The following is a 15,505-nucleotide window of genomic DNA, read 5'->3' on the forward strand; positions in this document are numbered from 1 at the left end:
TTTTCAGCTTGTGCTTGAAATTTTTACGTAATTAATTTGATAGTTTAACAAAATTATTTTTCCGTGCGAGCATCGCAGTAAAATAAACAGACAAGGACAGATATATGTTGGAGACAACACTAATCTGCAATGACATTTCCAGTGTACATATTTTATAGATTTTATCTGTTTCGCATGAAAATGATCCTTACAGAAACCTAATAACTAATTTAATACTGAAAGACAGTATTTAATCACTTATTTGGAATACTAAAAGTACTGAAAAGTACTAAAAGTACAATATTTTTAATACTTAAAATAAGTACGAAAACTTAATACTCAGGTAACAGCTCCTCGTTCTAATGAAACTGCAATATTCATGAAATGTTAGGATTCTAATAATGGATCTGGATATGAAGATAACCCGCAAAACATATAATTCCTGTATAAAAAGTATCCGTGAAAGTCTCAAAAAGCATTACTTAAAATAAATAATTGGCTGTTTTTCTGTATTAAATTGGTCAATATTAAATATCTGTAAGAGGATCATTAATCAAAATCAAGAATTTTCATCTTTCTTTTGTCTCCTATTATTATAGATTTTTTATTTTTTTCTGTAGAAATATTGATATCTGACATTTCAGGAATCTGTAATCCATGAGATCAATGATCGGAAACCGCGAAATCTCGATGGATCAACGACCATTGCAGAGCGTGCGAGTAAGTCAATTGATCGAAGGTGCGGATTCCCTGGATTGAATGGAACGTAACCGATCGCGCGTGAAGGGACGAAACGCGAAACACGTCCGATTTCTTCCATCTCTTTCTTACTCTGGACGGTTTCACGCCATTCTAAGCACCGACCATGCATAGTTAAGCCAGTAATTCGGCCGTAACGAAAACGAATTTTACTAGGGGAATGGCGGTGCCCCACGTCCGATACCGCTCTTGTAACTAGCGAAATTTGCATGATCGTGAATCGCACAATAATCTTTTATCGACGGATATAAAACTAGCAGTAGAATGACGTGTAGGTATAAATTTCATGAATCGATACCATGAAACTGGAACGATTCTGTGACGCAAACGGTAGAGAAAAGATCCTATATTTGAATATGTAATTTGTAACTTGTGTACGTAACATGTGTTCTGTTTTCAACCATGTCTATAGTTGTTCCAGTTGCAAAGCATCGAAGCGTAGATACCATAATAATTCGAACTAACTGAACATCTAAGATTCAGAATCGATAACTATAAATGTATTACTTTTAGGTTTAGATGAAACAGAAATTAAAATGCGTTAAAAATTTTCAGTTAATTTATAGGTAAGAATAACTGAAAAGTTAATGTTTTATTGTATCTTAGAAATATAAAAAGTATATGTACAAAATATACACACATACATATATATATATTGGATCATCTAAAAAGTATCCGCGGTTTTTTGTCACTAGATGATTGAGGTTGAAGGTTGACCATCAACACCATCTAGTGACAAAAAACCGCGGATACTTTTTAGATGATCTAATGTGCGTGTGTGCGTGTGCGTGTGCGTGTGTGTGTGTGTGTGTGTGTGTGTGTGTGTGTGCGTGCGTGCGTGCGTGCGTGTGCGCGCGCGCGCGCGCGTGTGTGTGTGTGTGTGTGTGTGTGTGTGTGTGTGTGTGTGTGTGTGTGTGTGTGTGTGTGTGTGTTGTGTATACATACAGGTATTTATATTTTTAAACATATTTTTATCTTTATAGCAATAAAAAAAAATGTTACTTCTTTTATTACACTTTTTAAACAGTGCAAATTTATAATAATGCTCCTATTATTGAATCTTTTCATTTACAAAACTTGTTTGGAACGTACGCTTTTGAGAAGAACGAGTTTGAAACCGTGAACGGCTTACCAATTTCGTGACATAAAAATCAATACGTCTTACCATGCGGCATGTTGTACGTACAGCAATAATCCGTTTGAAGAGATTAGCCGTATAAGCTGATACACGAGACCGTGTTGTAGAGACCGTGAGGCGAATCGCCGGCGGTACTTTAAACACGTCTGGTAACAATTTGTCAACTTCTGGTTCGACTGCTTGCTACCAGTTCTAAAGTTAGATACCGAGCATACCAAGGCACTTATAGTAATACGTATATCTCGCTCGAGTATTCCTGAAGTAAAACGTCATTATAGAAAGACAATGAAATAATTCCGTAACTTCTTCAATTTCAAAAACCATACTAATGTTTTAAATAAGAGATTCTCTATTACTTTCTGTAATTTTATATCTATCCGTTTCCCATTTCCAAATATATGATATTTAAATTAACGATATATTAAAATATATAAAGATTTCTAATCTTTGAACTCAAATTTGCTAAACGCAATCAGGAATATCTCAGGGAGTTAAAGTTAAGTAACCTCTTTTTTCTTAAATAATCATTTTTAAAGAAACTAAACTTATTGGATTTTAAAAAGATTCTTTAGTTTTTAAGACTTCCCATTTGTGCAATGTGTGAGCAACGAGGAACAAGTCAGAGTTGCGGTCATGAGAGTCGAAAGGACGAGAACACTCGTCAGGGCGTGCCTTTCCGTGTTCTTTGCAGCCTTGCATCAACTTTCTCCGCATTGTCGGCGAGCTGGACGTTCCTCGCATCCTTCATGTCTCACTATTACCATGCTATTATCATGATACACGAGCAGAAATTTAATAGCAATAATAAATATCGCGGCGCGCGAACTTTGATGGGAAATAAAAAAAATTGATAACGGTGAGAGGCAAAGCTTAATAATAAGTAAACGAAACGCATTTCTCGTACGCTCTGGCTTTCCAAACCTTTAACTTGACTCAAACTCATCCCTTCGATTAACATAAAACGTAAACAGAATTCGTAATCGGTGATTCACAAGTGTCCTGTTATATTTTACACGTGTCAGAATTCAGACGTGACGAATCCGAGAGTATCGTAACTGACACTCAGAATAATGGTGAATGAGAGAAATGTAATGCTATTCAATGAGTTCTTCATTTCGAACGAGATTTCTTGGTTAATATTTCATAAGTGAATAGAGAAGACTGTGGTCTTCTCTATCCAGAGATATGTTGTACCTTGAGACACACTAATTATTTTTTTAATATTAATGAGATTTTTAATATTGGTTCTTCAGTTATATTTTTCAACTGAAGTAATATAACTTGTGAGCTAATATTAATTCTCCGCAACATAGAATTTTAACTCTTCCATTAACAATAAGAGTTTTCGAGAAACACAGTAAATTTTTTTATTGTTCCGAATTATATAAAGATCTGAAAAGATGATTCTGATATACTTGTCAAAGCTTTAACACCAAGTTTTTATCATTATAAAAATCAGATTGTATTTTATTTGTTTTTTACAGATTTATCTATCAAAATTTACAATAAAAATATCGAGGGTATCTTTAAAATCATGTTGTCAGCAGAAAGTTAAAAATCTTATTATTAAAAAAATAATTATATTCCAAGGCACAGTTCTTAAGTACCACAGTCTTATGACAACATGATGAGCAATGTTGCAACAAATTTTTACATTCTAGCAACCATTTTGAGTGTCCTACAAAATTATTTGATTGATTCAACATAATTTTTTTCAGATCTATATCTAGCTCAATTTTTAGATCCTTCAGCAAAACTATTCTTTCTGTGCTTTTATATGATTTTGTCTAAAGATCGTCTTCTCGATTCTCCTATTTTTTATTTTGCTATCTTCCTTGTTGAAATTTCTTCCGTTAGTTCTTTCGACACGTTTTACCCTCAGGAGGCGAGAATTAGCATAGTTCGTGAGCGGAATATTGAATCCCGGATTAATACGTGCATATGAGTATCACGACGATCGCAATCGTGACACGGGCGGGTCAACCAGCGCAGCGGATACGATCGAGAAGGTGTGTACGTGTATAAGCGCGACGTTTGCGTTAGCTGTAACACTTTCAGGGCGTGATCGTTAAACGGTGATATCGACGATCGTAACGGTACGTCTTTCCGTACGGACACGCGCGTTGTCGCAGAATCCCCACGCGCGAAGAACACTGCCACGTGCATCTATTGTCCTCTCGCCCGTCGCGATTGTATAATAGATCTTCCGGCATGAGGTAGCAATTTGACTTTTACACGTAGTTGTTTCCATCGTCGCGGTGCGCTCGAACGCCTCTTGGGACCCCATTACATAAAAAAGGAGCACGATTAAATGTACTAAAATAAAATTGCGTTATCCCACGCCGTTATTATGCAACGCGAGATTCCGGGGATGCTGATGTCAGCGGCCGCGGAATAAAATAGTTATTATCCCACGACCGAGCGCAATCTGCGACTCTCCGATTTCCATGTGGGTTCTCACGCCTATGTTTGCTCCAAAAACTCATATTCCGAACACTCGCTATTATAGCACATGGAGCTCTAGTTTTCTCCAAACATTGGCTGTGTTTTGATATACACTGCCAGTATTGCAAATCTATAGTTCAAGTTACTTAATTAGTCTCTAAAACTTTTAGAGTAAATCTTACTCTGAAGTGAAATTTCACTCTTGAAGTTTGAAAATTGAGCCACTTTTTTTCAAGACTGATTCGATTTTCACTCTTTGACACTCCACTCCATAGAAGTTAGAGAGTACTTAAACTATACTTAAGTAGAGCAACAGGCTGCGATAACGTCATTTGAATATTAAGGTCGAAAGTACACACACATACATATATATATATATATATATATATATATATATATATATATGCCTGTGTGTGTGTATCTCAATATTTTTCTCAAAAAAATTATATCTTTGATAAATATTAAGTTATTTAAATCAGTTAGGACTTGTTCTAAAGAAAATTGTTTATTATATTGTACATTAATTAATATATAAATGAACATAATTTTCATATCTTTCAATGATAAGAAATAATTATAATTATTGATGAAGAAATTCTATCGATTGATACTTATAGATACCAGAAAAATTTTTGAATCTTTTTTCTACATAACTTTTATACATATATTTTATTGCGAATGAATACACTCAATTTTATTGATAAAACATTTATTATAATATTATTTAGAGAGAGAGAGAGAGAGAGAGAGAGAGACAGAGAGAAATTTTTATATTTTTACATAGCATCATGTAAGATTTCATGTCTGATCATATTTTTTAAATAATTTTTCTTTCAAAACTTGAATTATTTTGATATTATAATGACTTTATCGTGGTATCCAGTCTTTGAATATTTTTGAATCCTGGAATTGTACTAAAATTTTGTATGTTCTGGAAAATCCCTGAAATTTCAGGACTGGTCTGAAATTTATCATTTTTTCATTCTGAAAGAGTTAGAGCTTGAAAAAAAAAGAAATAATAAAAAGAAAAGTTGTATTTGAGCACAGATCCTTCCTTGGTGTAATAAGTCATCAATAGGAAATTTGAATTTAATGTCTAAAATAGGACATAGTAGAAAAAATCGTTTGTGTTAATGGAATGTTCGTTTATAAAGCAATAAATAATATTGTTTCCAATTTTTTAGCGTTTTAATTCATTTATATAGAATCCTAACATTGAATTGAATAATTAAATAATGAAATTTAATCGATGGATAAATTCTGGAAAAATCAGGATTTTTTTCTGGGTTGTCCTGGAATTATCCTTGAATTGACTAGCCAGACATCATGCTTTATGTTCTGCTTGGGTAGATTTTCAGTACTGGTAGTGTATATCGGAATACCATTGTTCACGGCCATTGTTTTATGAAGAAAGTTCAATAGATGAGGCTAGAATGACAAGAAGGAGAACCCTTCTTACAAGATCTTCTGGAGCAGCTTCCTCCAAGTCAATCTGGAACAACCTCCCTTTTCCATTAATGACTGTCATTTACCCAGTGTCACCCCTGATGTCCTACAGCATCCGTGTTGCCGCTTCATGTCGCGTGCAATCTTTTGAATGTCCCTGGAAGATGGATTCTCAGCGTCATTAGCAGAGTGTCTCTGTTTGGCCTCGGTCCAAGTCATTCTTCGTCCGTCTTCCTCTTTCACCTTCGAGCGTGGAATTCTTCGCGACTCCTCTACCACCAAGGCTCCACCTTGCCACCACGTTCGCTTCCTCAGCTTGCCTTCCTTCTTCGCGCCAGGTGTGGTCATTAATTTTACAGCGCGGTGGAAAAAGAACGATGGGGGACGAACAAAGCGGAATCCATCCGCTCGCTCATTTGTTCATCGAAGCGAGGGAAGAAAATGAGGATCTTTGCAAGACAATTGTTCGCGAAGGTGAAATAAAACCGCGATGGTACTGCAGCGACGGATGTAGCTGCGGGACTGAGAAAATATTTATTTCTCGACTTACACAATGAAAGGGAAAATATTTCAGAAATATATTCCAAAAATATACATAAATATTTTTGAACATATAAAAAATATGCGAAATGAAAAAAGATATTACACAAATAAAATTTATTTTGCAAAATTAGAATATTTCAGAATAATGCAGCCTCGAAATTTCTTTTGAATTGTTGAAAGCTCTTAAAAAAATAATTGAATTTTTGTCGATTTTTTTATGCTCGGCTACCAGAGTATCAGAAAATGATATTATTTATATACGTCTTTTTTATGACAGATCGGGTGGCTCCTCCAGCGCGTCAAGCGCTGGTACGGGATCGTCGACCGGCGGAGGTCCTGGGAACCCGACAGGAGGCGGCAGGATGGCCGTCATCGGCGTGATCAGAAATATACGACTGAGGCGTCGCGGTAATGCTGGGTTTGGTTTCTCATTACGAGGTGGACGCGAATACGCTGCCGGATTTTACGTCAGTGACGTTCAACCGGGTGGCGAGGCTCATATAAATGGATTAAGGGTATTTATTTCTAATCATTGCCCTCTTTCGTTGCACCAATCTGCACATAAATTTATTTTCTAAAACTTTTAAAATGAATTTTTATTCTAAAGAACGAAATCTTTTAAAAGTTGAAAATTGAGCCAGTCTTAGAGTTACTTTCTAACATATCATCTTGTATTAAATTGACATAAATTGACAAAAATTTTAATGGACCGTTTAAAACACGTGAAGTGTCAAATTTAATACAAATTTTTTAATCAATATCGTGCTTAATGATTTTGCTTTCGGCTTGCCACTTTCAGATAGGCGATCAAATCCTGAGGGTGAATGGTTACCCGGTGGAAGACGCCGTCCACCAGGAGGTCGCGCTCCTGGCAAAGAATCAGCAAGTCCTGGTGCTCAAAATTCGAAGTAACTATCTCGTCTCTATCTTAATTATCTTTATTGCAAAGTATAAGTTACGTCTTTCGGATATAACTTTCATTCCACGTGCCGCGTAGAGATAGCCTCGCGATAGAATGGAAAAATAATTAATAACAGTAATACTCGCGGCGCGTTGCAATAATCTCTATCTCGTTGCTGATAGCGGTAATTTATGGCTTTCGATTTGTATTGCAGGCGTTGGGATGATACCCGTAAAAGAGTAAGTATTGAAACTTAATTAAAACCTTGCGCGCACCATGCATACGTGCGTTTCCTCTTCTTTCCTCTTCTTTCGATCGATATCCTCTCGTTATAAAAATCTCTTACGATTCTTGTAAAGCAATCCAAACGATCCGGTTACCTGGCACATGGTGCAGCAACAGCAACAGCAGCTGCAATACAACGAAACTGGTTTAGGCGGTGTACCAAGCGCAGAAGTCAGAATTCGGATTCTCGTCGGCGAGAAAGGCCGTCTGGGCTGCGGTGTTTGCAGAGGCATTGTACCTGGTCTCACTGTTCAGGTTAATAGCATTCTAATTGGACATAGTCATGTCATTTGAAACATCTGGTATTCGTGAGATTTTTCCCTCGGTTTCGCGAAGATTAACCTGCTTTGATTAAAATCTCTTTTTTATTATTCCTAAAACTATTTAAAAAAAAAATAAACTTTGTTATAAGATTTTTTTAATCAAGAAATAGTCACCTCATTTCTTTACGATTTTAAACCATTATCTGAGGGTGTTTTTTACACCCCAATTAAAAGTCACCCTATTATATTAATATTAATTACCTATATGTATATTATTGATTGTTCTACAATTTATTGTATTAGTATTTGAGATTATTATGTATATACTTCCTAAAAAGTACTTTTTAAAAAAAATTAGGAGAAATTAAAAAAATGAGTATGGATTCCTGTTGTATAATCAATAAGGAAAACTATTACGAATGAGCTGCATTTTTTGCTATTGGCATATAAAAATCACTCCTGTAACTATTTCTGGGTTAATTAATATAAATATACATATATTAAAAACCAAAATATCAGTTAAAATAAATTCGAATAAAGTAACAAGGTTCATCTACTCTGAACTCGTATATGGGATTCGACATTTTTAAAAAACTCGCATTCTATAATATGTGAATGGTTGGAGGACATTAGTTTTGCTTACAAAAAGCACACCTTTAGGGCACGAGGGAAGGCGGTCCCGCGCGAGCGGCAGGTCTGAAGGCCGGCGACGTGATAATCTGGTGCAATGGACAACGACTTACCGATCTTCCGTTCGAACGAGCCATTGAAGTGATGCGCAGCTCGGCGATCCTCGACCTCGTAGTGCAACGACCCACGTCTCCCAATCACTTTTACGACTGTCCCGAGCCATTGTGGACCCGCGGCTCCAGCGGCTACGACTCCGAGACGTCCAGCGTGGCAGCCGCGAGCCCGCCGCCGCAGCATCAAAACAACCCGTCGTCCTCGCCACAGCATCATCACCACGACGGCCGGATGCATCAGCGATATCCGCGCGACGATACCTGCAACAGAAATGGCAGGTCAGTTGCAATGTAGCTTCGATTAAAGAACTCCCTATAAAAATGTTGCAATACTTACAATCATCGTTTTTATAAAAAGTGATATTTTAATAGGAAAATATTGCTTGTGCGGTGGCTACATGGTTTCCATGTTTTTAATTAGAAAAATGTTGGATGCAATGTTTTCTCAGGAAGCCCTTCAATTATTTTATCAAAAGACCGTTTCTGGTTAATTAAGTCCGAAATTTTGAATGAGTTGTTAAATTCATTTTTAATCGAACAAGCATTAAATTAATTCTAGAACGCTATTGAGTGTGCTACAGTATTGCTATTGATATGTAAAGTTTATAAAAAGAGGAATTAGGGTACTCCTAATTAATGTAACACAAGATTTTCATACATTTCACACTCTTAATGACATAATATTTATATAATCTAGACTTTTGTAAACACAAATCTAATTATTAACTTAAAAGGAAAGAAATAATAAGTACATTATCAAGTTAAATCTTGCTGATCATTGAAAGCGTAGCTTAATTAGCGCTCAATGATTTCGCTTATTTGCACATCAAACTTAGCGTTAACAGGATTAATATGCCCATCGCGTAATTTTTCAGAGCAATGTACCTATTACAATAACGGATTGCTTATGGTACGCGCTATGCACATATCTTTTCCAGTGGTGGCTAACCGTTATCGAGTGGCATCAATGAATTTACACTGGGAGAAAGTCGGTCCATTAATAGGACACGCGGCGATAACAATCATAGAGTCCGCCGCAGTTTGAATTCCTTATCGCCACGTATATTAACATTCATCCTGTTCCTTGTTTTCCCCGGTGTCCCTTGATGGTAAAAACGCGCGTCCCATGAATTCCACTCTTTAGAAATCGGTACAGACTCGCTTGCATAATCAGACATATCCCGCTTTATTTCCATGTGTTATAGGATATGTTGTCCCCTCGCCCTGTCGACCACCAGCTGCAGTTCTTCGGAGTGGGCGCACATGGATCAGGTAAAGAATTTTAAAATAGAGTATCTTGTTTCGTACATTAATGCGCAATATAAAACTCCAAGAGTTTATTTCTTGTTGCACTAAGCAATTTTTTTTTAGAAGAAAACAGATATAAATTAAATTTTGCTTTATTAGGTTTTGAGAATTTTGACTCATAAATTTTTAATTCTTCACATACCTGTTTTATTTCGGTTTGTTTTACTTCTTATCGAAATATCGTTGTGACATACTGTATTACCTATTGGTAGCGCGTTCTACGCGATAAGGAACAGTGCAGTAGCTTATCAACTTTTACCGTTATATATCAACACGTATATTATTTCTAGAAAAGCAGAGCATGTACGATGAATATTTGAAAATTTATGTTACATTAACTGTAAAATTTCTATTAAATTAATTACTTTTGATTAATAATTACCATTAATTGTATAAAATTCATATTGATTATATTTTTTTTATAAATTAAATTCTACTTATCATATAAAAAAATAATAATCGTTGAATTATGATAATCACTAAAATAATTAATAATTATATTAACTACTCTTGAATAATTACATTAATTGTAGATTCCATTAATTATATTCTTTGTTAAATTTTATTTATTAAATTCTATCGTGTAAAAAATAATCGTTAAATTATATAATAATCACTGGAAAAATCTTCTTTTAAATAAAATAAAATATTTAATTTTCCCCGGCTTTTGCACTTATCTGTTAATATTCGTGCATTAATTATAAAATATTAATATAGTAATGTGTGTGCGTTCGTGCGTTTGTGCATGTGCGTGTGTACGTGTGTGTATTCTGAGTTATCTACTTTTTTTATATGTTTTTAATTTCAAAGTATAAAGCCTGATCTATAATTGCGTAAACGTGATTGTAAGTGGTCATAGTTGTAACAATTCACCAATCACAGTCGGATATTCTCCTCGTATTCAAGTGTGAGATTGTTCGATTTTTACGTTTACGCAAGAGGGCTTAAGATTGCTTAAAAGGCAGAAATGCAATGCCTCTTTCTTATGAAGATTTAATTTGATCGTTTTCTAGGCGCCGGAATGGTCACGTAAACCGAATAACACAACCGTGATTCGTGTTAATCAGAGCTCGAACCAGAACCAGAATCACCGGCCTGTACTGGGCGGGCAGTATCATTTCAATCCGCGTGGCAATTACGATGATGACATCGACAACGAGCCACTTTACGATCCCGTGGCGCCCAGGATTGACTATGAGGTACATGATTTCGACGCGAATCCACGAGACGAAGCTAATCGGCGGCTAGCTTATCGGCGAGATAACGCGAGGCAGCAGGACGTTATTTATGACGGGCCTGCGGACGACTTACCCATGTATCATGGCTCCAAAGTAAGGAGATCTGCTTTCGTTATCACGCCATTTTTCATTTTGAAATGTTGTCTCGTTAAGTAATCGGATAATTAAATATACGAGCAAGATATGTTACGTGCCGCGAATAATTTTCTGCGTCAGGAGAACGACCAAGCGGTCGGCAATCGATTGACGGATCTGCAACTCATGCAGCGACAGAACGAAGCCGAGAGGAAGACGATAACGACCGTAGAGGTGCATCAGTCAGTTTGTCCACCTGCACCTCCGCCGCCGCTTCCTTATAAATGGCCAGCAGGTTTGACGGCTTTTCCCGCATCATTAGAATAATAATTGACCGCGTTTGCTCGAACGCCAAGTCGAAGGAAGTCCTCTTCCGCTGTCCATTCGTTTGAAAACATAAATATTTCAAGTTCTTCACTTTTTTTAATAAATAAAGTACATATCCTCTCACTAAAAGAATTAAAAATATTTTCACGCTGTTCTTTCTTAGATTAATAGAGATATAATTTGATTTAAAGCTTGTACATAATAAATTAAATTAAGTTAAACTAAATTAATAATGTAATTTAAGGCTCAAATAGATTATAAATTAATTAAAGAGCTGAAAACATTGTTTTTATACATGAGTTTTATTATTTGTTAATTTTGCATAACTAAATTTAGCATACAACTAGCTTTGGCTCGTCATTTTTTATATGTTAAATTTTTTAATTTAATATAATTATTAAATTAAATTAATTTAATAATTATTAAAATAAATATTAATTATTTTATTAATTTATTTATTAAAATTGAATTTATATTTGTATATTTTCCGGTGTTTTTTTTAAATGAAGATCTATACTTTGAATTTAAGAAGATTATCTACTATATAATCTACTATATCATCTTCTATATAATATTACAATCGCGAATCATTGCGTATCTACTATTACAGAGACCAAACCAATGAACGCCATGGGCATGCAAATGGGCAGCACCATGTCAATGGGCAGCACCGGCTCGACAGAGACCGAATCAAGCCTTGAGTCATCCTGCAGCAAGGATTCTGCATCGACGTCGTCATCTCTGTCAACATCATCCTGCGAGCCGGCATCCACCGTTTCTTATGGATCGGCGATCGGTGGCGGATCCTCCAGCGTTACCAGCAAAACGACGGAGACTTCGACAGCCACATACGCGACGCCGCGCAAGGATGTCGCCAGGACATCGCCGATCGCCAGCACCGATCTGAGTACCGCCATCACGCAGGAATTACAGAGGCGAGCACAGCAGGTAAAATTGATTGACATTCAAGATAAGCTCACGTATCTCGGATTTTCTTCTGTGAGATAAGATCGCTAAACCACGATTGAGAGTAAACATGAAGCGTAATTCCCAATATAGTTTTTATAATACATTCTTATCATATGTATTATTGCACGTATTGCAATCAAGATGCTTCCTGTCTTCTCTCTCGTTGAACGTATTCGTAATTTTTTAACCTTAATCGTTATTTTGCAGCGATATCTTTGCCATTGGTCTGTTTATCTATGATATCTTTTATATTTTATGTTTTCCATGTCTGTCGCGATAGAAATTGATGAGCGTTATCAATCAGTTGAAGTACCTTGCGACATAATGTACTGCAAAAAGTTTAATCTTTTATCCATAGACTAGATTATATCTCATTAAATAGTTAGAAATTGTTTTCTTCGGTACTATAATTTCTTCATTTTTTCTATATAGATACATTTTTAGAAATGTTTAAATTATGTTCTCTATGAGTACATTTATTATTTTTATTTTATCTCGAGTAATTATTAATTGCCTTTAATAATTAATATTTTTAATTTATCGCTATATTTATTATACTCATCATTTCATCACATATTGCGCATTATTTTTCTTTCTCATAGAGGATGAATAATGCTGCTAAAGCAGAAACGTTAAAGGAAAAGACTCCGGATAATCGCAAGCCTCAGAATCCTGAAACTCTGAGATCGCAGGAGCAAAAAGTCACACACGATAAGGTCAGTTGCTTGCAATTACGTATATATAATATTATATAATTAATTGCACATGTATAAGGAATCTATAAATCGTATATAATTCAGCCTATTAATTATTATAATTTAAAACTGATGCTTCGTATAAAGAATACATTTTTATCGATAAATTTTTTATCTTTTTTATTTCTGAAATTCTGTGGTATGTAGCGTGACTATGTGTTAAATTCATGCTAAATAATATCGTTATACACATTCTGAATACATGCCATGAATCTGCTGACTGAATCCAAAAACTCCTGCTATAAAATTGATATTTTAATTTTTTTTTCTTTTTTTTTTTTAGCTGATGGAGGAGTTTAAACGTGCACACCAAAAGATGTTCAATTCTGCTCAACAAAAAGCGCAGTCCTTGGAACAGGTGCCCAAAGAAATTCAGGAGAAGGTAAGAAAAAATTAATTCATTTTACGCATTATTTAAAAATGCGCAACTAAATTTTGGGATACAATAAAATAATATTCTCTCAACTCTAAAATAATAAAATATTCTTTTAATACCTTTTGAATATGTTTTTACGTATGTTGCAATTTGTAACTACTGATCTGTATACAGAAATAATTAGTCGCGAATTTACTTTGCCATGTGGAATGAAATACATGAAGCTCCAACTTTCATGCGATAACAATAGTCTACCTGACGCCAGTCTGATGTACTGTTCAATGATAAGCGTATCTTTCAAACCGATTAGTGACGTAATGTGTTGTATGTTATAATTGCAATCAAATATTAACAACATGTAGTCGAGGTTGGCGTAATGTCAGCAATAAAATTGATCTTAAAAAATGAATCAATTTTAGACGAAACGTAAATTGAATTGTAAAAAGTCAAACTAATCAAAATTATCAAAAGTTATCGACGAGTTATCAATAAGTTATCAAATACTAAAAAATTAAAAGCAATTGAAGTATAATGTAAGGTTTCACTGATATCAATTACGATAATTCTCCGAAGGTGATCGTAATTAACAACGTAAAATTAAAGCGCGAAAGCACGATATATAACGCGCTCGAAAACAATAGCCGTTTTTATCGTATATCAAGTTAATTTCGCTTTAACGAGATGTCGAAGTGAATAGATGGCGAAGATATAAGGTCTTTCGACCCGCATGCATCTTTTTCTTGCGTATTTTCAAGGCATAGTTAACTGGCGGCTCGAGTAACGAATTTTTAATTACACAACCGCTAAGCAACGATCCGGCGGTGCAAACAGATAAGAGCACGAAATTATGAAGACTCCGGAATAGTCGTCGGTGTGGCGTACAGACTACGTAATCGTCATGCACGTATGCGTGTGTGCATGCGTTGCTGACGCGCCAATATATTTACCTGTGTATATACCTGTGTGGTGCACACATTGGCTGCTCGGTAGTAATTGTTGAAACGTCGAGAGATAGCGAGCAGTTTGCACACCTTAAAGTCACGTATGTTCCAACATTTTGTTTCAGTTCTTGCATTACCACGCGGGAAGTAAAATGTACGAACGATATCGCAGATAGACCGTTTGATCGCGGAAGTAGTTTATACATAAACTAATTATATTAATTGCTCGAGAGCGCGCATTACAATCATTCTCGATACACCGTTTTTGACGTAGAAACATTTATGACAGTTTAATCAACGAAATAATAATAATAAACCTGCTGCGGAAATTAATTGCTAATAATTATTATTCGAAAGCTGCATTCAAAACCAAGCGGTATCTCGAGTGTCTTCGGATTGTCGGGATAACAGGAATAACGGGAACGACTGTCTCTCTAGATTAAAACGTGTAACTCTAAATCATAGTGTGTTGCAACAAAGTGATTTCGTGCGCGTACATATTTCTCGTTTTTCGAAGAGAAATCCGGATATTATTTTCTTCGAGTAGAGTCGAGCGTGTTATCGTTGATAAATCACTGCTTTACTTTTTCCCGCGAGCAGGTGACTGTTACACAAGCGAGAAGGCCGATTGACAGCTTATGTTACCGCCTTATCGTCCATTAATCATCGTTATCGAGACGTTCGTGGATTCATTCGTCGTAAGAGCGACGGTGATCATAGCACCGTCACGTCGTGTACGAGGCATCCGATACCGGGAGTTGCAACGCGACACGCCGCGTCGCGTCGACGCGAGGTCTTGTGCCACATTTTTTCCTCACAGCCTCGAACACTGCAGTTTCCTACGAATTGTGGCGGATGTGCAAAATAATAGGGCTTACATAAGAACCGCCGGCGTAAGGCGACGTAACGTGCGCTCTTCTTGCGTTTCTTCAGTTGCTCGTTCACCATCGTCACGTCGTGCGATCGGCGGTCCGCGAAATAAATACCGCAAAAACGCGTGATCGCCACTTCGAT

The 15,505-nt window shown here is 35.9% G+C and overlaps 1 protein-coding gene across 7 annotated transcripts in view; it reads left to right on the forward strand.

Annotated features, from left to right (window-relative positions):
* LOC105146451 (uncharacterized) overlaps window positions 1-15,505 on the forward strand; it is a 47,936-nt gene that overhangs the window by 29,543 nt on the left and 2,888 nt on the right. For 3 of the 7 annotated variants that reach the window (XM_087405302.1, XM_087405301.1, XM_087405303.1), the window contains exons 4-15: window positions 624-699; window positions 6,588-6,825; window positions 7,110-7,218; window positions 7,426-7,450; window positions 7,571-7,751; window positions 8,420-8,781; window positions 9,708-9,774; window positions 10,824-11,141; window positions 11,265-11,418; window positions 12,061-12,398; window positions 13,022-13,135; window positions 13,458-13,556. In XM_087405302.1, coding sequence (XP_087261428.1) covers window positions 6,673-6,825; window positions 7,110-7,218; window positions 7,426-7,450; window positions 7,571-7,751; window positions 8,420-8,781; window positions 9,708-9,774; window positions 10,824-11,141; window positions 11,265-11,418; window positions 12,061-12,398; window positions 13,022-13,135; window positions 13,458-13,556 — 1,920 coding nt within the window. In that variant the 5' untranslated portion in view covers window positions 624-699; window positions 6,588-6,672. The remainder of the gene's footprint in view (window positions 1-623; window positions 700-6,587; window positions 6,826-7,109; window positions 7,219-7,425; window positions 7,451-7,570; window positions 7,752-8,419; window positions 8,782-9,707; window positions 9,775-10,823; window positions 11,142-11,264; window positions 11,419-12,060; window positions 12,399-13,021; window positions 13,136-13,457; window positions 13,557-15,505) is intronic. The other 4 variants (XM_011056727.2, XM_087405298.1, XM_087405300.1 and 1 more) reach the window with 3 other exon arrangements.

Source organism: Acromyrmex echinatior, chromosome 4, assembly GCF_024713525.1.
Source record: "Acromyrmex echinatior isolate Ae372 chromosome 4, ASM2471352v2, whole genome shotgun sequence".
Lineage (NCBI taxonomy): Eukaryota > Metazoa > Arthropoda > Insecta > Hymenoptera > Formicidae > Acromyrmex > Acromyrmex echinatior.